This window comes from Mercenaria mercenaria, chromosome 7 (assembly GCF_021730395.1).
Source record: "Mercenaria mercenaria strain notata chromosome 7, MADL_Memer_1, whole genome shotgun sequence".
Lineage (NCBI taxonomy): Eukaryota > Metazoa > Mollusca > Bivalvia > Venerida > Veneridae > Mercenaria > Mercenaria mercenaria.
Genome location: NC_069367.1, coordinates 33,541,796 through 33,567,433, shown reverse-complemented (window position 1 = coordinate 33,567,433; position 25,638 = coordinate 33,541,796). Strand labels below are relative to the sequence as shown.

The following is a 25,638-nucleotide window of genomic DNA, read 5'->3' as shown; positions in this document are numbered from 1 at the left end:
TATAGTTTTTAATACTAGGCAAATCAGGAATTGTATACCGTATACCGACATTTATCGCCGAAAGGGATCTTCAAAGGAGGCGTGAAAAGTGTGGATGACAACAACCCAAACAAAAAGTAAAATTATATCAAAAATTGCAAAATATACTATCAATTTCTTTTAATCTGTACTTGTTGTTATTTTAAAACATGCAGTTTTAAGTCTTATCATTTAATCTATGCAATATTCTTGCATTCATTCTTTTAATTCCGTACTGATAAATACGTCTGATAAAATTTTCCAAAAAACTAAAAAACTCGATTGTGTACACCGATTTCGCCCGATACATCGATTTCGCCCGATTTTCACTTGTTTTAGTCGGATTTAGTTGCACATGCATCAGTCTAGTACATCTGTGGGTAGTACAAATAGGATGACAGCGGGTAGTCTCAATTTTCAACTGCAAGATAGATCGATTTCACAGAGTGACATTTACCATATGTCCGCTTTAAAGGATGGTGTTATAGTCTATATTTTTGTACAGTTAGTTGCATTATATATGGCCCAAAAACACAACACTTTCCACACCCTTCGTTTTTTGTATCTAGTTAGTTGGGCTACGACAGTGTGATAACTTTTGACTGTCGCTGTCTTGTTACGTCCAAACTTATTCTGCATATATTTCTGTTAAGAATTAAGTCCCCAATAAAATCCGTTGGGAATGTTTTCTGGTACATTACAATATATTTGTAATGATTACATCTCTGATAATGAATTTATGATGACATTAAAGCATAAAATTGCCTCACTGACATTTTTTAATGTGTATTTTGCGTTTTGATAAAAAAATTTGCAATTTAGTGTCATCAGCAGTCCACTGTGCGTTGAAACGGGTAGGCCTAAAGTGCGAAAATAAGGTTATTTTCGCGAAAATAAGATTTTTTTACGAAAATAAGCCATATATATTTTATTATATATCTAATTACAATTTATTTTATATCATTATATAGAGACGATCGTTTGACACTTATAAAACAAAACAAAACGATTTTAGTCCAACAATTAGGAAATTATTAGCGATTTTAATTAACATGCGTCAAAATCGCTTGCGAAAATAACTTTTATGTGCGAAAATAAGCTATATTTTATTTATTTATTAACTAAATGAACTTTAGTTTATATCATCATAAAGATACGATCATTAGACACTAATACAGCAAAATTAAGTGATTTTAGCCCAATAATTAGGAAATAGTTAGCGATTTTAATTAACATGCGTCAAAATCGCTTGCGAAAATAACTTTTTATATGCGAAAATAAGCTATATTTTATTTATTTTTTATCTAATTCAACTTGAATTTATATCATTATATAGATACGATCATAAGACACTTATGAAGAGAAAATTAATGATTTTAGTCCAACAATTTTATGAAATAATTAGCGAAATTTATTAACATACCTCAAATCATAACGAAAATAACTTCTTATATGCGAAAATAAGTTACTGAAATTTGGTAGACTAATGATAAGATAGAGATCGATTATATGAAGAAAGAAATATTTTCAAAGCGTTACCCGATGCCAGCACAATCGCTTAATTGATTGTTAATTGCAATGCGCATTGCTGATAATATACACGTGCTTTATATAAACAATTAATCAAGGTGTGATAATCCAATCAAAAGTGATATGTTGTTTGTAGTAGCAATTAAAGGGAACAATGGAGAGAAATATTATTATATACCATATTATTTCAAAGGGACATAAATCGTTATTTTGTATGAAATAAACTATTTTTCTATGTATTTTACGGAAATTTCACCAAAAAAAGTAATTCTTATTCCCGTTTATTAAAATGCGAAACCTGCATCTCTCTGCATATATATATAACGTTTTCCTGTTTATGATTGGAAATATTAACATCATAAACTACTTTGAATAACATTACAAATATTTATATTGGGATGAAACCCATTGAAATGAGATGCATGTATCATTCATAAAAAAATAATAATAAAAAGAGATTTAAAATATGTAACTTTATTAAAGTTATTTTATAATATAGTAGTTGAAATCCCCGTAATCTAATACATAATTCCCGTTATTTTCGTTAATAATTCCCGTTATTCTCACTAAAAGATAAAAATGATTGATTTTTCACATAGAGGCATTAACTGTTACAGTGTTTAAGAAAGTAAAAGAAGATATTTAAAAAAAAAAGTTTAAACGATATGGCTTATTTTCGCAATTATTACTGCTATTATCGTAATTGAAATCAGCGCGGCTGACACATAAATGCTTACTATTTCGTTATTATAAGATTCAAATTAATCATTTTTCGTATGGGGGCATGTATTGTTATAGTCTTTAAGAAAGTTAAAGAAAAATATATAAAAAATAAACTGATATAAAAGAAATAGCTTATTTTAGCATTTATTTCGGTTACTTTCGTAAGTAAAATCAGCGCTGTTGGCATATAAATGATGATTATTTCTTTATTATTGAATAAAAATCACTCATTTTTCGTATGGAGGAATGTGCTAATATAGTCTTTAAGAAACTAAAAAAAGAATTTAGAAAAAAGAACTGATATAAAATATATGCCTTATTTTCGCATTTATTACGGTTATTTTCGTAAGTAAAATCAGCGCGGTTTGCATATAAATGATGATTATTTCTTTATTATTATAAAAAAATCGCTCATTTTTCGTATGGAAGCATATACTAATATAGTCTTTAAGAAACCAAAGAAAGAATTTAAAAAAATAAAGAAATAAAAAATATATGGCTTATTTTCGTAAAAAAATCTTATTTTCGCGAAAATAACCTTATTTTCGTACATTAGGCCTACCGCGTTGAAACCGCCGTCTGGGTAGAAATCTCCTCGTACATATGATATTTACACATATTTCTGAAGATTAAAGTCTCTTTTAAAAGTATGAGTTATATTCAACCCATGGGAAATTTCTACGTGAATATTAATGTTTAATTTATTGGAGCAAGTAAGTTTGACCAGTATTTTATGACTTTTTTTTAGCGTTTTCATAACAGTAAAATGCAGATACAGGTAAGGCTTAGAGGGATGACAACTATAAAATAACAGATCATAAAATAAGTCATCCCGATAAGCCAAATAAGTAAGGCTAATCTGTGGGACATGCCTAAAGCCTGATTGAAATATCGTATTTTTTTATTTTTATAATGAAAGTGATTATGCTACTTTAATATTCTAAAGACAGTCATGAATCTTATATCCAGAATTAAGGATGCGTTTTCCATATTTTTACTGACACCAGTATCATCCCTAAAATGTAAAAAAAAATCTATATATTTTGTTGTGATTTTCCTGTATTTTAGTCACAACTTCTAACTGGCCCTATCCCTAGTGTCCCTAGTACTCTGAAAACAGAAAAGACACTGGGAATGTTTACTAGGTTGTTTTTATTGACAGATACTTTTATAGTCCCAACAGTTCTTTAAAATTCAGTTGTGCAAATAAGCATTCTTTCCAAACTAATTTTATTTTCATTTTGTCTCAACATGCTCAAGGTCGCTGTGTGAGATAAGATAAGAATTTTAATCTATTTCTTGGAATAATTACAATGGTAAATGTCAGTGATTTTATACAGGAAAATTTGGAATACTGGAAAAATATCCCAAAATTGAAAAGTGAGGTATGCCAGTATATCCCGCAATTCTTAAATTTGCACAGCTTAATTGTCTAAATGAAACACTTGTGAAAATGCCTCTTCATTATTTTTAAGATAATGTCTAAATTTGGCACTTTCTTCATAGATGCATTTTACATTGTTATCAGTTTATGATTGCTCTTTTGAATGCAAACATCTTCATAATTTTTTTTTTTGCCAGGGTAAAGTAATACATCATGCCTAAGAAGGGAAAGAAGGGCGGAAAAAAGGGAAAGAAGAAAGGAGGAAAAAAGAAAGCCAAAGGTCCAGCTAATGCAGAGGATATTATGCAGAGATTATTGAAGTGTTATGAACGCAATTGTCATAATACAGACTCTAGAATGTGTCCCAGAATTGCAGCTGCTCTTAGGGGATGCATGGAAAATAATGCAATTTTGGCACAGGTATTAACCTTTACCCTGCTAAATTTCTAAAATGGACTAGTCCATTATTCACTTTGGGCAATACCATTTATTATTCGAAGGGGTGTTCACTGAAATTTTACTGACAGAATAGCAAACAGTGCAGACCATGATCAGCCTGCAAAGGCAGAATCACTTGCCACCAACAGGTTGACGGTTAAAGTTATAGAAATTTGGTTTATTACATTTCGTGAATTTTGCCAGGCCAGATCACACTTGTCGCAAATAGCTAGTGGATCTAGATCTGGAAAATCCACTCTAGCAGAATACACCATTGAAGATCAAGGTACTGTCATGATAACCTAATTGTGTTTAAATTTACCAGTGCTTATATGCCATTTATTTTATTGTTCAGTAGGCCATAGCTTAATGTGCTAAATTTTTAGCCCACCATCATCAGATGGTGGGCTATTAAAATCACTCTGCGTCCGTGGTCCGCCCGTCCGTCATTCCGTCCGTCCGTCCGTCCGTCCGTCCGTCCGTTAACAATTTCTCGTTATCGCATCTCCTCAGAAACTACTGGGGGGATTTTGACCAAACTTTGTCAGAATGATGTATTGGTACCCTAGTTGTGTCCCCCAGAAAATCAGACTGGTTCAACAATTTATGAGTGAGTTATGGCCCTTTGTTTATTTCTATAATTTACATAGATTTATATAGGGAAAAACTTTGAAAACCTTCTTGTCCAAAACCACAGAGCCTAGGGCTTTGATATTTGGTATGAAGCATTATCTAGTGGTCCTCTACCAAGATGATTCAAATTATTTCTCTGGGGTCAAATATGGCCCCGCCCTGGGGGTCACATGGTTTATATAGACTTGTATAGGGAAAAACTTTGAAAAACCTCTTGTCCAAAACTACAGGGCCTAGGGCTTTGATATTTTGTATGTGACATCATCTAGTGGTCTTCAACTAAGATTATTCAAATTATACTCCTAGGGTCAAATATGGCCCCGCCTTGGGGGTCATATGGTTTACATAGACTTATATAGGGAAAAACTTTGAAAATCTTCTTGTCCAAACCACAAAGCCTAGGGCTTTGATACTTGTAATGTAGCATCATCTAGTGGTTCTCTACCAAGTTTGTTCGAATTATCCCCCTAGGGTCAAATATGGCCCCGCCCCGGGGGTCACATGGTTCATATAGACTTATATAGGGAAAAGCTTTTAAAATCTTCTTGTCAATAACTACAACATTCAAATTTGGACATGTATATTTTTGAGTGGCAAGATGAACCTTGACATGAGTTGACCTTGATTTTGACCTAGTGACCTACTTTCACATTTCTGTAGCTACAGCCTTCAAATTTGGACCACATGCATAGTTGTGTGCACTTGAAAAAACTTTGACCTTGATTTTGACCTAGTGACCTACTTTCACATTTTTGAAGGTACAGGTATCAAATTTGGACCATATGCATAGTTCCATGTTTCAAAATGAAATTTGACATTGATTTTGACCTAGTGACCTACTTTCACATTTTTGAAGGTACAGGTATCAAATTTGGACCACATGCATAGTTTTGTGTTCCGAAATGAAATTTGACCTTGATTTTGACCCAGTGACCTACTTTCTCATTTCTCAAGCTACAGCCTTCAAATTTGGACCACATACAGGGTTTTATGTACCGAAACAAACTTTGACCTTTACATTGACCTAGTGACCTACTTTCACATTTTTGAAGGTACAAGCTTCAAATTTGGACCACATGCATAGTTCTGTATTCTGAAATAAAATTTGACCTTGATTTTGACCTAGTGACCTACTTTCACATTTCTCAAGCTACAGCCTTCAAATTTGGACCACATGCATAGTTTTGTGTACCGAAATGAACTTTGACCTTAAGATTGACCTAGTGACCTACTTTCACATTTCTGTAGCTACAGGCTTCAAATTTAGACCACATGCATAGGATTGTGTACCGAAACAAACTTTGACCTTGACATTGACCTAGTGACCTACTTTCACATTTTTGAAGGTACAGGCTTCAGATTTGGACCACATGCATAGATTTGTGTTCTGAAGTGAAATTTGACCCTTGATTTTGACCTAGTGACCTACTTACACATTTCTCAAGCTAAGCCTTCAAATTTGGACCACTTGCATAGTTTTGTGTACCAAATTAAACTTTGACCTTAAGATTGATCTAGTGACCTACTTTCACATTTCTCAAGCTACAGCTTTCGAATTTGGACCACATGCACAGTGTTGTGTACGTAAATGAAATTTGACCTTGAGCTAGTCAGTAAGTCTTGAAATTTGGAACACTCCAAAATGGCACATTGGTGGGCGCCAAGATCACTCTGTGATCTCTTGTTCAAATGGATTGGTCTGTCTTTCAATTTTAGCAGTACCACTTCTTATTCAAAGGAGTGTTCACTGAAAATTTACTGACTGAATAGCAAACAGTGTAAACCATGATCAGCCTGCATGGATATGCAGGCTGATCTTGGTCTGCACTGGTTGCAAAGGCAGAATCTGGACTTGCATCCTGCAGGCTTAAGGTTAAGGAAATGCCAGTAGATAGACTGCCAGTGGGAGTTTCTCCTATAGACTTAAAAATCTGTTTTGCATAACATTTCATCTGGCAGTTATACTTGTAGTTTCTTGAAGGCAGTAGCCAAGATTTCTAAAAAAATCAAATTATGGAACAGAAACCCTTGAGGTTTTTCGCTTGGCTGTTTGAAGAATAGTCAGAGCTATTCTACTCACCTTGAAGTCGATGTCACACCTTTGTTTGTGCAAGTTCATGTCTCAATAACCATCAAATGTGTTGAAATGAAACCTCATGTTAGGCTTCCTAATCATCAAATCTACTGAAGTAACCAACTTAGATGACTTTTCATTGAATTAAATGCAAATTATGGCCTTTTTCAAGTAAGGAAATTTGGTTAATGGTGTGCAACTATTTATGAAGCTATTTCTGAGTAACGACTTTATGTGTTGCATTGTAACATCACACAATGCTTCCCAGTCCTCAGCCCTACTTAAGTCAGTAAGTAAGAAAGTTCTTCATTGAACTTAATTTAAATTATGGCCCTTCTTTGACTTAGAAAATGCATTTAAAGTTTTGCTTACAAATAACAGCCAAGCTGCATCTCAGTAGCAACTGAATGAAACTTCACACAGGACATCAATTTATTTAAACTGATTCAAATTATTGCCATTGTTTGAATTAGAAAATTTGGTTGAAGTTTTGCATGCAGGTTGTCATAAATTTTATTTGATAACTAACTCGGTTAATTAATTCTTGCCAAGATACAGCCCTTGTTTGACTCAGAAGCTGTCAGATAGGTGAGAGCACTGTCTTATGGGCAACTCTTGTAATAGTGCACTTATTTAAAATTTTACTGCACATACGAGCTGTGCAAAGCAGGCTATAACTTACAAGTTACAACATGATAATTACACTGTATTAACTTAAGCAAAGCAACATAACCAAGTAAAAAATTCAAGACATAATTTACTAGTTTCATACAGTTACTACTCAGGGGAGCAAATCGTGACTGATCAGTTCTGCTCTTCCTTGATAGTTTTATCATGATAAATTATAGATATTTGTAAAATACTGTGGAATCATTAATATTCCTTCGGGACTAATTTTCCTGGATTTCGTGGTTGTGTCAATCCACGAAATTTAATCCCAACGAACAAGTAAAATTCCCATTCATTTTATGTTCAAAAGTTGAAATCCATGAATTCATATCCCCACGAAATTGCCGTTTTGACCAAAACCACGAAAATTCATGCCCATGAAATTTAATGATTTTACAGTATGCATAATTTTAAGGATTATGATTCTGATTTTGTAACAGAATGATTACTGTAAGAGCAGAAATTTTTCGCGAGGGTTTAATTTTCGCTATATTCGCAAGGTCTTACATATTGCGAAAATTAATCCTCGCATAAATATTCACCATAAGTATAATTTTAACTCATGCAGGATATCATTTTTACAATTTCGCGAATATTAAACATGAACATACTCAGAATTTCAAATTCGTGAAATTTTGACCCGTGAAAATATGTGCGTTTACAGTAATTATTATCATACAGATTTTGATATGACTTTTATGTACATTTCAGTTTATATTGGAATCTGTTGAAATGGAGAAGGAGGGAGCTTTACCTGTGTTGATAGAACCGTTTCTTGCTGCATTAAGACAAGAGAGATACACCTTTATCCGAGATCTGTACATCTGGAAATATCCCATGTCATATGAGAATACTGCAACACTGGTCAGTATATACGTGCTGTAATTACTAGTTAGTGATTTCAAATGGCCTGTTTACCAACTACACTCTCTAAATAGTTGATCATCTGATCATTTCATATCTTTGTTATAATGTTTTATGATTCTTTTGGATCATGGAGTTCACTTACTCTGTATACCGGTAATAGCATTATGCTCAATCTGGTGCTAGGGGGCATGAGGGGTGATGCACATTTCAATACCTCATGAACAGGCTCAGTCAAACTGAGTCCGCTATGATTTTGCTTGGTTGCGTTCTTTGCTTCCAAAGGATCTTCTCATAGATTTTATAATCTATAAAAGAGTAAACCCGCCCGCTTAGCTCAGTAGGTAGAGCGTCGGTTTACGGATCGCGGGGTCGCGAGTTCGATCCTCGGGCGGGGCGTATGTTCTCCGTGACTATTTGATAAATGACATTGTGTCTGAAATCATTAGTCCTCCACCAGTTGGCAGTTACTTGCGGAGAACAGGTTTGTACTGGTACAGAATCCAGAAACACTGGTTAGGTTAACTGTCCGCCGTTACATGACTGAAATACTGTTGAAAAACGGCGTTAAACCCAAAACAAACAAAAATAAAAGAGTAATGGAAACTCTATATTTGAGTTGGCCCAATTTTGGCTGAATATGAGTTACATTATTAAATTTTGTGAATATCAATGTACAATATTAATGTTGTTATAAAATGATTGATAATTAGGTTCATTTATTGCCCTCCTTTTCAGGCATTGTTACTAGAGAAACCATTTTATCCAATCAGAATGCTCGAAGTGATGGATTGTCTACTGGATTCCCATAGAGTAGAGAGGTTGTCTCGGTCTTTCAAAGTGGCTGAAGTTTTAACAAAAATTAGTCTGGACTACAATGAATTTGGTGACGAAGGATGTGAAAGTTTGTGTAAAGGTCTGGAGAAAAATATCACTATGTTGTCCGTCAGTCTGTGTTATTGTGATCTTGGAGTCAAAAGTGGCACCATTCTCGGAAAAATGATATCTACTACAGCTGTCAGGTAATTACATTTAAAAAAAGTGTAAATGTTAGATGGTACTTGTGCTGGGTATTTTTCTTTCTTAAGGGGAAAGCACCTTTGAAACATTAAAAGTTTATTGCTGTTTTGCTACTAGGAGCGATGTTAAAGCTTGCCTGATAAAATTCGAAATGTGGTTGCATACATTTTGTGAATTTAAAAAAAAAAAATTAAGTTGAATATTTGCAAATGCTATGCATATTACCTGAATAGGGTATGAAAAAAAATGCATCTACAATTTTGAATGTTCTTAAATAATGACTTGGGCAAATGAACAGAAAAGTCCCAATGATTGAGTGGAACGTACTTGTATATTGACTTACAGGTGTGGCATATAGTAGGGATGTCCTAGTAGTTTTTGTAGTCATTTTATTGTTTCATACAAACCAAACAATAACCTGTGAACTATGTTTTGAACCATTTTCTTTTGAAATACCTACATTATACTACATTTAGTTTGTAATAAAAGTAAGTAGATGGATTGCAATCACACAGTTGCCAACAAGTGTGAAGCATAGAACAGTGAAACACTGTTCACTTTAGCATCGATAGCTCAAGTACCAGAGCTAACTCGAGCAAGTTATGTGTAGACTGGCCATTTTCATATATTATCTATGTTTGGGTTGCTTGAAACTGTGGATAACTCGAGGCATTTGCTTATCCCCTACTTGAGACCTTGAGCAATCCTTGTTTTACTGTATTTATTTTATTAATTAATTTTGACTTCCCTGGAGTATTTATATAGTATATTGTTTATACTTTTCAGAGATTTGTATATAGATGGTAACAACTTGGAGTGTGAGGGTGCAATGGAGCTGATCAAACTGTGTGTGGAGCAGTCAGAGATGGAGGCCTTATTAAGGGCTGAGGCTGCGAAGAAAAAATTAGAGGAGGAAGAGGCTACTAAAACAGCAGGTTGGTTATCCAATAATGTCTTTTCAGGTTATTTTGCTTGACAATTTAGTGAGTTTGGAGACCAGTCTGAAAATGCAGCCTTACCATTGGTCAGTTTTTTATATTGCTTAAAAAGGACCAATCAGCTGATAGAGATTTGTGACTGGTCTCCATACTTAGTTTTGTAACCTGGCACCCTGGTTTCATTGATGTTTGAAATAAAAAGAAAGCCAAATACTAAGAGTAGATTGATTATTCATTCCTAGTAAAATCTACAATTCTATTCATTATTACTATAAAATTTGATAATTTGGCAAATTTGATACTAGTGAGAATTAGTCCTTTTTTTACATATTTCTTTTTTCACATTTTTGTAGACTTCAAAACATTGTATATACATGTATTTGTCAAATTTAGTGTCCCTTCCTTTTGTCTTATCTTATTTGTCTTTTTGTATGTCTTAGGGTTTGAAAAGGAATTAGTAGATTACAGTATTAAAGACATTTTTATTTGAAAAATCAGTAAAAAAGGACATTGACTGTCACTTTTAAAGTCCATGCAGTTAACTTTTTCTTCATAGAAAGAAACCATACAGTGTATGGGCAAGAGGGAGGTTCAAGTCTCTTCTCGGTTTTTAGTAACCACATTTATACCTGTACTATGTGATCTGTCTGCTAAATGCAGGTGATTGCTGAAGACAAGTTGAAATTAGGTCAGAAAGTCAACTTTGAAAGTTAGCTGACTGGCTACAAAAGTAATTCGCAAATGACTGCTTAACCATTAGCCTGCTGGCGGCAAGTGATTCTGCCTTAAAAGTTTGTGACCAGTGCAAACCAAGATCAGCCTGCACATCCATGCAGTCTGATCTTGGTCAGCACTGTTCGCTATTCAGTAAGTAAATTTTAAACGAATATCCCTTTGAATGATAAATGGTACTGACCAAATTGAGTAATGGACCAGTCCACTTTAGATTTTTAGATAGAATACAGATACAGGGGGCACTGTGTAATGTGTTTCAAGTAAAGCAGATAAATGTTTGTTATTTTAACTGTATTATGTGTTGTATTACAGTCAGTTATTATGGTTCAGGTAGACCAACAGGTATTTGTACAAAAAAAAATCATCATAAAAAAGTTCTTTCAGAAATATTCAAAATAATTTCCATTTCTTTCCATGAAAGTTTATATAAAAAAATACACTTGTACCTATTCTAGAAAAAGTTCTGTGATTTCCTTTTGCAGAGACTTAAATTTATTGACCACAAGTTTGGCTTTTTACTCACCTGTAGGGAAAAATGAATCACTCTTTCTGTAAAGGCGTGTCAGTCTTTAAAACAGTCATAAAACAACAACAACAAAACACATCTGAAGGAACTTTAACAAACCATATATATTGTATATAGCCCTGAGTTTGATCACTCAAAGTGATAGAATTTTTATAGGACACAAGATCTCAGTTTTCACATGTGTGTATTTTTGACTACTTTCATTATAGGAGGTTTACTTTATATAGAGTTGTTTTTTTGTTACATGTATATGCATAAGAAAAGTTTTACAAAATAGTTTTAGTCCTGTAATGATCAGACATCTTCTCTGTTTGTTCGTGTTTCCTTATCAGACACTTTTAAATGATCAAAATTCTTAAACAAATTAGTATGTGCTGTGTCTGTTACTGGCTTCAATGTATTTGCCTTGAAATTACATTCTAATAAACGTAGACTGGGTGTTACTCCTGTGACTTTTAGACAAGCTAGTCAACAGATTGGGTGTTACTCCTATGACTTTCATGACAAGATAGTCAGCAGATTAAGTGTTACTCTTGTGACTTTTATGACATGATAGTCAACTGGTTGGGTGTTACTCCTATGATTTTTATGACATAATAGTCAACAGATTGGGTGTTACTCCTGTGACTTTCATGACAAGATTGTCAGCAGATTGGTTGTTATTCCTATGACTCATGACAAGAAAGTCAGCAGATTGGGTGTTACTCCTATGACTTTTATGATATGATAATCAGCAGATAGGGTGTTACTCCTATGACTTATGACATGACGGTGTTACTCCTATGACTTATGACATGACGGGTGTTACTCCTATGACTTATGACATGACGGTGTTACTCCTATGACTTTCATGATGCAAAATTATTTTAAGCTAATATGTTTATAAGTATACAGGACTGTTTTTTTTTGTTTTTTGTTTTTGCATTTTTCACTATTTGGGAAATAAATGAAAAAAAATTGCCAGGAGTATTATCCAGTTATCTACTGCAATGAATGTTTTTTCATCAACAGTTTCAGAGTAATATAATATTTTTCTGTTTCTTTGACAAGCATTTCCCTTGTGCTTTTTTCTCCTGTTTGATGTAAGACCAGAGTACCAACCAGATTGTTTGCTTATTTTTCATATTTTTCTTTGACCTGTTATTATGTTTTGTTATTTAATTCTACCTCTTTTGCTTTTGACCACATAAGCTGCTTTATGCTGTATATTTTCCTATAAAGATTTTTCAACAAACAATGTAATGTATTATGTCAGGTAAGCAAAATTATGAAAACAATTATGCTTGCGAACCCTCAGTGTATTAAAGGATGTTCTATATATTAAGCGGATACATTTGCAGGTAAAAAAGTTAGTGAATTGCCAATTCAAGATGTTTTGTGAGTGGAAATATTTGCGAATTACCTAAAAGTGAAGTGCAAAGGTTGAATTTGTATAGTTTTTAAGTTAATTTTGATAATGACATACCTTGGTGAAACATGGAAATTTTACCCTGGCTGATATTTTTGCGAAATTTTTGAATTTGTGAACATTTCCACGACACAAACCTATCCACCTACTGGTATACATTAATTGTGTTACTGTAAAATCGTCAGTAATTGTAGGGGACTAATTTTCATGGATTTTGTGGGTTATATTGTCAATGCATGAAAAAAATCCGAACAGACTATTAAATGTCAAATTAATGTTATTTTATGTCCAAAAATGAAATCCATGATGTACAGTCAAATTTCATTCACTTGAACTCAGATAATTCATACACCACCCTTCGCTCGAAATCATCAGGTCCACCGGCAAAATCCATGTATAATGCATTTTGTTCAAAGGCGCGAACTGCTGATAACTCGAACAAAGTTTTCTGGTCCTTAGGAGTTCGAACAAATGCAGTTTGACTGTAATATCCCCATGAAATAGACATTTTGGCAAAAACATTGAAATTTCATGCACTTTACATAGTTACAATATAATGAATGTAATTTTGAGAAATTCGTTCGTTAAGTAGAAATTTTTTGATGTACTCATAAAAATTATATTCACCAGATTACCTTATATAATAGAAGATTCTTTGAATGGAATATAAAATTTGTATGTTGGCTGATTTCTGCCAACTTATTTCTTTCATTCTAGCAAGCACACAAGAAAAATAAAATGGCAGACAGTTGTTCTGGTGGGAGCAAAAAGTCTCAAAGTAAAAAGATGCCAAGCCAGACGTTTAATCTCTTGTTATGTTGTGGGCAAATAGGGGCCAAGCAAAAGAAAAAAAAAGTGGAATAATTTTGTTTTTGTTCTGTTGTGACATATGTCACTGTAGATTTGTTTTATTTTCTTACTAGTGAGCATAGATGACAATTATGATGAGTATGGTAAGACTTGTTAGCTCAGGTCAAGGTCATTTTGATTATGGAGCATTGAATACTTTTAATACTAATATGGAGAATTATGTAATCTTTAATGATTAGTAATGGAACATTTGAGCCATGCCATGAGAAAACCAACATAGTGCATTTGCGACCAGCATGGATCCAGACCAGCCTGCACATTGGCGCAGTCTGGTCAGGATCCATTCTGTTCGCTTTCAAAGCCTATTGCAATTAGAGAAACCGTTAGCGATTAGCATGGATCGCTTTCAAAGCCTGTTGCAATTAGAGAAACTGTTAGCGATCAGCATGGATCCTGTGCAGATGCGCAGGCTGGTCTGGATCCATGCTGGTCGCAAACACACTATGTTGGTTTTCTCATGGTGCAGCTCAATTGTTACATTGTGGATTAAAACATATTTTTATGAAGCATGTATGCACTAGATTATGGAGCATAAATACTATACTTTGCTAACAACAAATCTTATATTAAATATTTGTTTGATTTCTAGTTCATGAGCAGATACAATTTGATAATTCTGGGAGATGAATATTTGCAAGAATGTTTACTTTACCGCAAATTCTTGACTGAAAAAATTGTTCTCCATGTTCTCCATGTTCAAAATGGCTATTGTTTGTTTGAATATACCTGTGAGTGGTTGTATGAACATTTGCAGTGATTTCAAAAAAAGTATGTATATATATCAAGGCATCTGGATCAAACATGTTTCATGCATGTTGGCTGTACTACGGTTAACATTTTAAAAAAAGGGGGCTAGAAAATAGTTCATTTTCTGTGTATATTTTGTCATGCATTAATTTGTAGCAGCTGTGTGTTTGTTGTTTTGCAGGACTTGTGCTAGACTGAAGGTTTTAATGCTACGTATAATGTATAATTTTTATTTGTGAAGTGGGTGGCTAACATATGTTTTATTTAGTGCACATGTATTATCCATTTTAAGTAATTTTGTTCAGGTGCCATTTTTAAAATTTGTAGAGAAGCAGTATAAAGATTTTAAAGATTTTTCTTGACAAAATTCCACATCCCGTATTTTCATCCCATTTGATAGATTAACATAATCGGTAAACACTTAATATATAACAAAAGGAAAAAAATAGTGAGTATTTAACAATATCTTAGATATAAACCTCCTTTTTTACAGGTCCAGACCTTTTTAGAACAAGATGTAAAGAAAGAAATACTACTGTTGTATTTATATGTATTTATAGAATAATCTTTTTTTCTAATGATTTCAGCTAAGGAGAACAAACTTCGTTACACACCTGAGAGTGGTGGGGAACAGAGTGGCAAGGCCTCAGATATACTCGAAGCTGCTCCAGAAAAGAAAAAGAAGAAAAAAGGTGATACTCTGTCCACTTTATTATATTTCTAACAAATCAGAAATCTCTAAATAAAAAAAGGATATCATTTGTACTTATATTACTAGTCTAAGAGTAGTTTGTTATTGAAATTTGATGCATTTCTGGCAGAAATCCCACACTTTAGTATGTCTCTAAAACAGTTTCTCCCTGATAGTGCTGTCATTGATTGGGTCTTAGGCATATCGACAATACCGATATATCAGAAGACAAATATCGACGATACATCGATATACCGATTATTAAGTTAGATTAACAACCTTTTAGTTCATATGCATACTATATACCGTCCTGTAAATGCTATTTTTAGTTTTATTGCATACTTATCATATTACTGTTTGATTGTGTTGTATTTGTATTTATGAAATAAAAGAAATGAAAATTAATAAAATCTTTCATTTTTATTTTGCCTTCACTTCTCTTTTACATTTATCTAAATGTACAATTTTGTGAACTTAATTGTTTTTGAGGGTCTGGGTGTTTATCTGGATACTTTTTTCTCTCTGTAAAATATCGATTTTTGAAAATGGGAATCGATAATCGATCGACAAAAATATATCGTTGATACATCGATATCGTTTCTATCGATGACAGCCCTACTCCCTGATAGGTGGAAAAGTTTGTGTTTTTTTCCCTGTAGTCAACAATCTAATTGTAGCTGTTAGGGGAGATAACCATAATTTCTTGGATAGTTGATTTATGGAAATATTGATAAAGTCTTAAACACAGTATTTAACTGAAGTTGTTTTTTTTCTTGATAAGGTAAAAAGAAAAAGAAGAAGGAGCCCCCACCTCCACCTCGGATAGGTCCATGGATACACAAGTTACATATAGCGGACAATGCCATAGATAACCTAGCTTACGGTGCTAAATTTGCTCCAGTTATATGCATGAGACTGTTTAAAAAGTAAATGTTTTTCTTATTTTGTTCTATGATAGTATTATCATATTTATATTTTTTTTAGGTGAAAGATTTTATCAATTTTTTTTGCTAAACATTTTGTTAGGATCCATAATGATCTTAGTCTGTTTAATAGTTATTTTCTCCTTTCATATATATATCAGAAGCTGAAAGTTTGGAAACATTTTACATCAGTATCATATATTAACCAATTGGTATTATAATCCTCATTTGTTTTATTATGCTATGTGAGAAAGTAATTCAAAATAATAAATGAGCCGTGCCATGAGAAAATCAACATAGTGGCTTTGCGACCAGCATGGATCCAGACCAGCCTGCGCATCCGCAAAGTCTGGTCAGGATGCATGCAGTTCGCTAACAGTTTCTCTAATTGTAATAGGCTCTGAAAGCGAACAGCATGGATCCTGACCAGACTGCATGGATGCGCAGGCTGGTCTGGATCCATGCTGGTCGCAAAGTCGCTATGTTGATTTTCTCAAGGCGCGGCTCAAATGTAGGCTTCAGTAAGAACAGAGCAGTTTTGAATCCTTTCTATCCCATTTGTAAAAATTAATGTTTTCAGCTGCATAATTGAAATTTGCAAAAACAATATACCCTATGGAAAGAAGGAGAAAAACTTATATTAAATAATCATGTCCCATGTTTCTATATTTAGACTATTGATGCACTCTGACTGTATAGAGGAGTTGGATTTAGAAGATAATTGGATAGGAGATCTGGCTGGTAGAGAAGTACTCGAAGCATTAGAACATAGAAAAGAAGGTAACGGTTACTGAAAATTCTGAATTCCATTAGGCTCAAAAACAAAGTTAAGGTGGATTTGTAGGAGTCCTCTGGAAATCTGTTTATCGGTTGGTCTGTTCCAAAATATTTGTGCTTCAGAATTTATTTAAGAGATTCAAATGAAACTTTATAAAAATGATCATCATGAAGAGTAGATGTGTGTGACCTTTGTTTTCCAAGGTCATTCTAAGGGGATAGTTGTACAGCGGTTAGGGTGTTGGGAGCTTAAGCCTGGGGTCATGACCAAGCCTTCTTATATGACACCAGTAATGTTTTTTTTCCAGGAAGTGGACCTGAGAGTGGTTCATATAAGCTTGAAGCATTCATCAGAATAGATCTAAAATGAAAAACGAATTAGTATAAACTAAACTGAAAGAGTTGCAGAGTTATGGTCCTAGTACCCTGACAGTTTTGTTACCTGCGGGTTTGTGGCTCAGACTTCTTCCATACTAATATGTGGATTCAAATGAACCTGTGTACAAATAATCACAAAAAAGTGTAGATGAGTTTGACATTTTTGTTTTCTTGGGCAGGCAAGATGGTGGTACTAATAAGTCTTCCTTTTCCAAAGTGTGTGGCGCAAACTACTTCAGTAGCTTTATAGGGATTCCAGTGAAAGTTCATATATGTTTATCTAGAAGTTTAAAAATGTGTGGTGTGTAACATTTTTTTTCTGGGTTAGGAAGAGATAGGGGCATCCATATGCTGCCCCTACCCTTCAAAAAGAGAGAGAGAGCTTAATTCAAGAAAGTTGGCCCATAGTAGTCTTTGATAGAATATAATTACTGTATAGTACACTGTAATGAAGGCGTGGTGGTTAAGTTCATTTGCTTTAAATAATTTGTGCCACACTGCTGCTGAATTTAGCCCTGCTGACTGGCTTGCTGATTCTTCATGTTTGTCTGTCTGTAAAAAATGCAGAATGATTCCTACCGGTGGATTCTTTATCTAGTATCTATAATATAGAGTATTTTTTAATTTAAACACAAAAGAGAGGGTGTACATCCCATAGAAAAATTTGTGTGGGGCCAGCCCAAATTAATTATTTCTCATGGCATAAAACCAGGTTGGAGTGTTCAATTTTAGTATAACACTCTTTTTGCTGTTTATCATTTTGATTCTAATACACTGAAACACTAAAAAATGCACTCCTAAGATAACAGTAAGTGGAAGCAAAGATTTTTAAAATGAAAGTCACAACATTACTTGAGATACAGGCTTTCACCCGATACACAGAGCAGATCAGCAGAATTGAGTAGTCAAAATAACTTTTCTTGTTATTGTTGATGTCTATTAAACATAAGGTCTATGCATGCCTGTATTCAGGCATATAAACTTTGAGTAAACTCTCAGTAAGTTTGTTTTCTTATTTGTTTTGAGAGGCTAAAGAAACTGGAGTTTTGGAAAATTTTAACAAGATTTTTTTCTTGTCAGAGTACATGTAAGATTTATATATTCAAAGACTCATGACTTGTGTGTAGTTACCAGTTATAATGTTTTATTTCAGAGAAAATGGGCGGGGTTAAAGTAAGAACTACCCATAAACTGAGCACAGATGTATTCAACAGCATTGTAAAACTTGGATCAGGTCTCAAGAAGAAGAAAAAGAAAGGCAAAAAGGTAAAATACAAGAAACTGGGTGAATATTTATAGGTTATTAGCTTTGTATCGGGAAATATGCACGAGTTCTCAGTGGATATATTGCGCGACTTTAGGAGCGCAATATTCTTCCGCTGAAGAACAAGTGCATATTTCCCGATGCAAAGATAATAACCTTTTTATTACATACACATCTACACGTATAAATATAACGTAAATATTATAAATTTGTTTAATAGCCTGAACAGCATTGACAATACTGGACTAAACAGAAAAAAATAGTGCAAGAACAAACTCTGAATTACGTCAGGCACCCGATATGAAATTCAGGCGTCAGTGTATGGAAAAATATTGACGTTTCCGGTACCAGTGTAACTTAACGGGGAATAGAAACGTGTATGTAATAAGTCTGTTTATTATAAGTAAATACTGTCAGCTTAAATTATCTGTATCAATTGACTGTTGCCTGGATTGCTGAAAAGAAGTTGTGTACATTAGGAATGAAATAATTGAGACTAGCCCAAATCTGTGACCACAAAACTACTGTTGTATACACCACCAAGCTGCTATTTCTTATCTGACAGTTTTAACCTGTACTGCCCACCTAGCTTAATAGGGAGAGCACAGGTCTGCAGCTCATGTGGTTGGGAGTTTGATCTGCAGATGAGGTGTATGTTCTCCCTGACAGTTTGATAGATAACATTAATTTTGGTCTTAACCCTTTTTGCCTTCCATCTCTGATTCATGTGGAGAAGTTGGAAGTAACTTGTAGAGAACAGGTTTAGTACTGGTACAGAATCTAAGACCACTGCTTTCAACTGCATGCTGTTAAATAATTTAAATACTGTTGAAAAATGGCATTAAACCCAAAACAGATGAAGAGATTTAGAGCTAGTATTATGTAGATTTGATATTCGTTTTGTGAGATTTTTTTCTGCAATGGATGATTAGAAAGGTGAGTCAAGCAAAAGATAGTAATTTTATTGACAGCAGTATATCACAATTTGATATGAATTATAGGCATGGAAAAGGGGGTGGGTGTTGGAGGGTGTGTCTCCCTCCTGCTGGTGGGGGTATGGGGGTCCTCCCCCGGAAAACTTTCAAAATATTGAGTTCATTTGGTGCAGTCTGGCTGCTTTTTAGGGTGGTACTTTGACAAAAAATTAATATATATATATATGCATGTATGTATAGCTCTTGGCATGAACATGATTCTAAATGATGTGATTAATGGAATTGAAATGAAAGAAATATTTTTCTTTTGCAGAAGAAGAAGAAATGAGAAGGCTTCATTTATTTATCGTAGCAACATCTATTGCACATGTGGAAGGGCTAGTGGGAATCCGTCCATTGGAGAAACTATACTATACATGTAAAATAAAGTCAAGTCAGTACTTGATTAACATCTCAGAAAATTTACAGCATAAAATAACAGTTTATTTACTGCTGTTAAAAGGATAAATCATTTTCTGAGTAGAAATATATGAGATGGTTTTGTGTGTAAAATGTTTTGCTATTTGTTATTTTTATATTATAATAATATTGAATTTTAATAGAAGAAAAGACAACTGTGTCACAGTTTAGGTTATATAGATATTTGCCAGAGTCTGTAGAGTTATCTCCCTTTATAAAATGTATTCTGTTACTGTACCGTGACTGTAAGAGATGGGACAAACATCATAAGCCATGCAATATCTGAAGCCAGTGAAGAGAATCTCTTAGTTACTGTTTGTTTCATTGCTTAATAAGCCGAAATTGAAATTTTAAAACTTTCTGGTGTCCAAAATGTCTGAACTTTGTAATAGAAAATACTCTTTCAAAAAAGATTTTTGACAATACATTAATTTATTATTCACCTGAAATCATGACCGTGTTATACTCAAAACAAAAGGTAAATTAGTTAAGAAATAATTTATAGCAAAAGAGTGCTTTAACAATTTTTATGCATGATGGGCGGTTATACGTCGGGCGTAATAATTTCACGAGGGCGCAGCCTGAGTGAAATTATTTGTACGATGTATTGCCACCTGAGTGTATAAATAGTGTTAAACCACGGCTTTGCTATAAATTATTTCAATTCTAATATGCTTTTAATCAAAAACAGTAGATAAAATATAGTAGTGCTCTTTCTTGGTCGCAACAAAAACTTTGACGTCACCACACGTTAATGTGACGTTATTCTAGCGTAAGCGTGTTTTAACAGAGACAAGCATGTTAGAATATGGATTTACTTACATTCTACTAAATATTTCAAAATGTATTTTGTAGTTTTCTTAATTAAGGATATCAATTTTGATATCCATTTAATCAATAAAATGGTTATTCTAACACTACATACTTACTAGCCTATTTCTGAGTGTTAATTATTTCCATCTTTACATTATTTTTTTTACAGAAACTAATATTCTTCTATTTTTTGAACTACCTCGTATTTGAAATTCATGCAGTTCTAATAAATATTTCTTTTTAAGATACTTTTTCCAGTAAGATAGGCTCTCCCTGTTGCTGTATGTTATTGTGTTTATGCCATATATGTACCAAACATGATAGCTGAATGTATCAATTGTTTTGTTTCAACTGCTAAGCAGTTTGTTTGTATACAAGTTTATTTATAGTCGCCACCAGTAACACATATGGGCGACTCCTCCAGAAGACTGTTAGTAATCTTAGTGGGAGGATAGTGCAAGATAAAGAAGATGCTACAATTCCAGAACCTTCCCTGGTTCTTTAGCAGGCCAGATGTAAACCACCCATACACAGGACTCATATCCCAATGTTAGTAATTTTTAGTTGGAAAAGTGGGGGCTCGAACTCACGAACCCTGGTTGCGTAGTCAAACAGTGTTAACACCAGACCACTGCGTCCACTCTTGCTAAGCAGTTAAGACAAAATGTGGTATTAAGATTCCAAAGTGATACCACTTTATTTAGTAATGTTAAGTTTATACTGAAATCTGTGATATTTTAGAAGTGCAAATTTTTGTTTCTATGTTTCTAACACATTTTTAGCTCACCTGTCACAAAGTGACAAGGTGAGCTTTTGTGATCGCGCGGCATCCGTCGTCCGTCCGTCCGTGCGTCCGTGCGTCCGTAAACTTTTGCTTGTGACCACTCTAGAGGTCACATTTTTCATGGGATCTTTATGAAAGTTGGTCAGAATGTTCACCTTGATGATATCTAGGTCAAGTTCGAAACTGGGTCACGTGCCATCAAAAACTAGGTCAGTAGGTCTAAAAATAGAAAAACCTTGTGACCTCTCTAGAGGCCATATATTTCACAAGATCTTCATGAAAATTGGTCAGACTGTTCACCTTGATGATATCTAGGTCAAGTTCGAAACTGGGTCACGTGGGGTCAAAAACTAGGTCAGTAGGTCTAAAAATAGAAAAACCTTGTGACCTCTCTAGAGGCCATATTTTTCATGAGATCTTCATGAATATTGGTCAGAATGTTCACCTTGATGATATCTAGGTCAAGTTCGAAACTGGGTCACGTGGGGTCAAAAACTAGGTCATTAGGTCTAAAAATAGAAAAACCTTGTGACCTCTCTAGAGGCCATATTTCTCAATGGATCTTCATGAAATTTGGTCAGAATGTTCAGCTTGATGATATCTAGGTCAAGTTCGAAACTGGGTCATGTGGGGATAAAAACTAGGTCAGTAGATCTAAAAATAGAAAAACCTTGTGACCTCTCTAGAGGCCATATTTTTCATGAGATCTTCATGAATGTTGGTCAGAATGTTCACCTTGATGATATCTAGGTCAAGTTCGATACTGGGTCATGTGGGATCAAAAACTAGGTCAGTAGGTCTAAAAATAGAAAAACCTTGTGACCTCTGTAGAGGCCATATTTCTCAATGGATATTCATGAAAATTGGTCAGAATGTTCACCTTGATGATATCTAGGTCAAGTTCGATACTGGGTCACGTGCGGTCAAAAACTAGGTCAGTAGGTCTAAAAATAGAAAAACCTTGTGACCTCTCTAGAGGCCATATTTTTCAATGGATCTTCATGAAAATTGGTCAGAATGTTTACCTTGATGATATCTAGATCAAATTCAAAACTGGGTCACGTGGGGTTAAAAACTAGGTCAGTAGATCTAAAAATAGAAAAACCTTGTGACCTCTCTAGAGGCCATATTTTTCATGAGATCTTCATGAATATTGGTCAGAATGTTCACCTTGATGATATCTAGCTCAGGTTCGAAACTGGGTCACCTGGGGTCAAAAACTAGGTCAGTAGGTCTAAAAATAGAAAAACCTTGTGACCTCTCTAGAGGCCATATTTCTCAATGGATCTTCATGAAAATTGGTGAGAATGTTCAGCTTGATGATATCTAGGTCAGGTTCGTAACTGGGTCATGTGCAGTCAAAAACTAGGTCAGTAGGTCGAAAAATAGAAAAACCTTGTGACCTCTCTAGAGGCCATATTTTTCACGAGATCTTCATGAAAATTGGTGAGAATGTTCACCTTGATGATATCTAGATCAAATTTAAAAGTGGGTCACGTGCCTTCAAAAACTAGGTCATTAGGTCAAATAATAGAAAAACCTTGTGACCTCTCTAGAGGCCATATTTTTCATTGGATCTTCATGAAAATTGGTCAGAATTTTTTATCTTGATGATATCTAGGTCACATGTGCTCAAAAACTAGGTCACTTTGTCAAATAATAGAAATAACGACGTCATACTCAGTTCAACACTGGGTCATGTGGGGATAGGTGAGCGATTCAGGACCATCATGGTCCTCTTGTTCTTTTTGTGTTATTTCAATAATTTATTTACTACATGGTTGATGAATGCAGTTCTAGTATGAAAGTTTGATAAGAAAATATTTGAGCCAGCTCAAAACAATCTCCACTTCTTAGCAAAGACTACAAACTGTCTGTAAAGCTTAAAATATAAAACATATACTTTTATATGTCCTTCATTTAAGCAGAGTGAAATCTGAAGTTTTGTGCACATGGCAGTTTTTCCTGCACTGGCTCAAATAATTTAAAAACATGCGAGAGACATGGCTTTTACTTCTTTGACTTTCAATATTTGTTTCCTTATATTTAAGTTATTCGCCCTGAAAACAAGAAAATGTTTTATGTTTCTCTTACTATGTTATTTTTTTCTATTATATGTAGCTTCCCTTTGTTGACTAAACCCCCTTTGCATTTTTCAGGGGAGGTCACTTGCACCATATTTTTAAGCACAAGTACTTCCCTTCCACTGTGAATTTTTAATTGTGGACCTTATTGTCTTTGACTGATTTACTAGAATGAATGTATATAGGATACACATTGTGCCAAGAGATTTTCTTAGATCGTTTGTAATGCTGTTAAAGTTTCACATGTTTTTATGATTGTGATCAGTATGACCTGTACTAGTAAGTTGATATCAGTTTTTAGAGGCCTTAAGTAAGTGTATTTCTTATAATTTTGGGGAATTGTATCATTTGTTAGTCTGTTTAACTTTTAACTTTTAGCCAAAAGGTGACTGATTTTGCCATTGCGACCAGTGCAGACCAAGATCAGCCTGCGCATCTGCGCAAGCTGTTCATGGTCTGCACTGTTCGCTATTCTGTCAGTAAATTTTCAGTGTACACCCTTTGTATAATAAGTGGTACTGTTGAAATGTGATGATAGACCAGTTCATTGTAAAGGTTAACTTCATGGGTAGAAATGCTGTTGTTTTGCCCAGATCAGCTATTTTGAGGGAATACGAGTTTGTGGATTTCCACTTATCCAGATAAAAGAATGGCAACTTTGCTTGTTCGTTGGGATTTAATTCTGTGGATTTGATGCAACCTCAAAATCTACAAAATTCAGTTCCCCATGATATGACTTGTATCAAATGTGAAAGACCACTTCTGCATTTTGCCTGTGCAAGGATTACTTCCATTCATATTCACGACTACTTTCATATATAATGGTGACCTAGTTCATTGCCTCTGATGAGATTATAATTTGGCAAAATGAGGTCATTATAACAGTAGCTTGATCTTGGATCATGCATTTGGCTGATGTGGAGTTTGAGAGATCATGCTTGGCACTTGCTGGGTGGGCTCTTGTGATCCTGGCCTGGCAAATCCACCTCAGCTGAATACAGCATTGCAGATCAAACTACATGTACTGTAATGATAACTCTATTATTACTGGGCTCTTGTGATCCTGGCCTGGCAAATTCACTTGAGCTGAATACAGCATTGCAGATCGAACTACTGTAATGATAACTCTATTATATCCGCCATTTCTAGCTGTGTTTGGGGTGCATTTTGGAGACTGTTGTGGTACTGTGTATATCACCTGCATTTTATCACAGAGAAGAACAAACTAATGAATAAAAGCTTTTGATATTGGTCTGTACTGGATAAGACAAGATGGAATACTATCCTATCTGGAAGGAGTTTAAATACTAATTACGTATGTTGTGCAAATTGTACAATTTTAGAAACATAACAGAAATTACTGTCAGACAACCAAAGACATTTTGTTTTATAATACTGTTTGCATTATATTGTTTTGTACATATATAAAGTTTATAACAGATTATGATGTAATTGTTTGAAAGATGTTTATTTATATGAAGGTTAATAATTATAATAAAAGAAATATTAACTGTATTTTTCTCCTTTTATTTGTTAGTTGTCACAAAAGTAAAGGAAAAATGAAGTTGTATTTCTAGATCCAAACATGAACATGAAAATGTATGATATGTAAAACAAACCTATGTCTCCCATGATACCATTCCAGGGTTTGACGAGTGTGTAATTTTCAGTCTTAAAATAGCTGTGACTATACCTTTTATCTGCTCACTCCAAAACGATATGGATTATTAACTAATCCTCTGCAATTATCCTATAAAGTTTGACAGATACAGATCCAAGTTTTCTCCCAAGTATTGTTCAGAAACCATTTTCAGTATCGAAAGCATTATGATCTTGACCTAATGACCTAGGGAATAAATGCCATCATGTACATAGTGACAACAACCAATCGTCCTTTAAAGCATGATGGTCCTATACCCAGGCACTCTCCAGTGATGGGGCATACATCATTTT

The 25,638-nt window shown here is 34.1% G+C and overlaps 1 protein-coding gene across 4 annotated transcripts; it reads left to right on the top strand.

The window, feature by feature from the left end:
• Positions 1-60: 60 nt before the first annotated feature.
• On the top strand, positions 61-25,200 carry LOC123554471 (uncharacterized). Of its 4 annotated transcripts, none has more exons than XM_053548065.1 (11): positions 61-116; positions 3,853-4,075; positions 8,181-8,333; positions 9,072-9,355; positions 10,140-10,288; positions 13,884-13,913; positions 15,165-15,269; positions 16,050-16,194; positions 16,865-16,971; positions 18,500-18,612; positions 19,859-25,200. In XM_053548065.1, the coding sequence occupies exons 2-11, from the start codon at positions 3,869-3,871 to the stop codon at positions 19,871-19,873; spliced, it is 1,308 nt and encodes a 435-aa protein (XP_053404040.1). In that variant the 5' UTR covers positions 61-116; positions 3,853-3,868; the 3' UTR covers positions 19,874-25,200. The 4 variants fall into 4 exon arrangements, with proteins under 4 accessions (XP_053404040.1, XP_045200585.2, XP_045200584.2 ...); XM_045344650.2 differs by lacking the exon at positions 61-116 and adding an exon at positions 3,399-3,416; XM_045344649.2 differs by lacking the exons at positions 61-116; positions 13,884-13,913 and adding exons at positions 3,399-3,416; positions 11,339-11,368.
• The last annotated feature ends 438 nt before the right edge of the window (positions 25,201-25,638 follow it).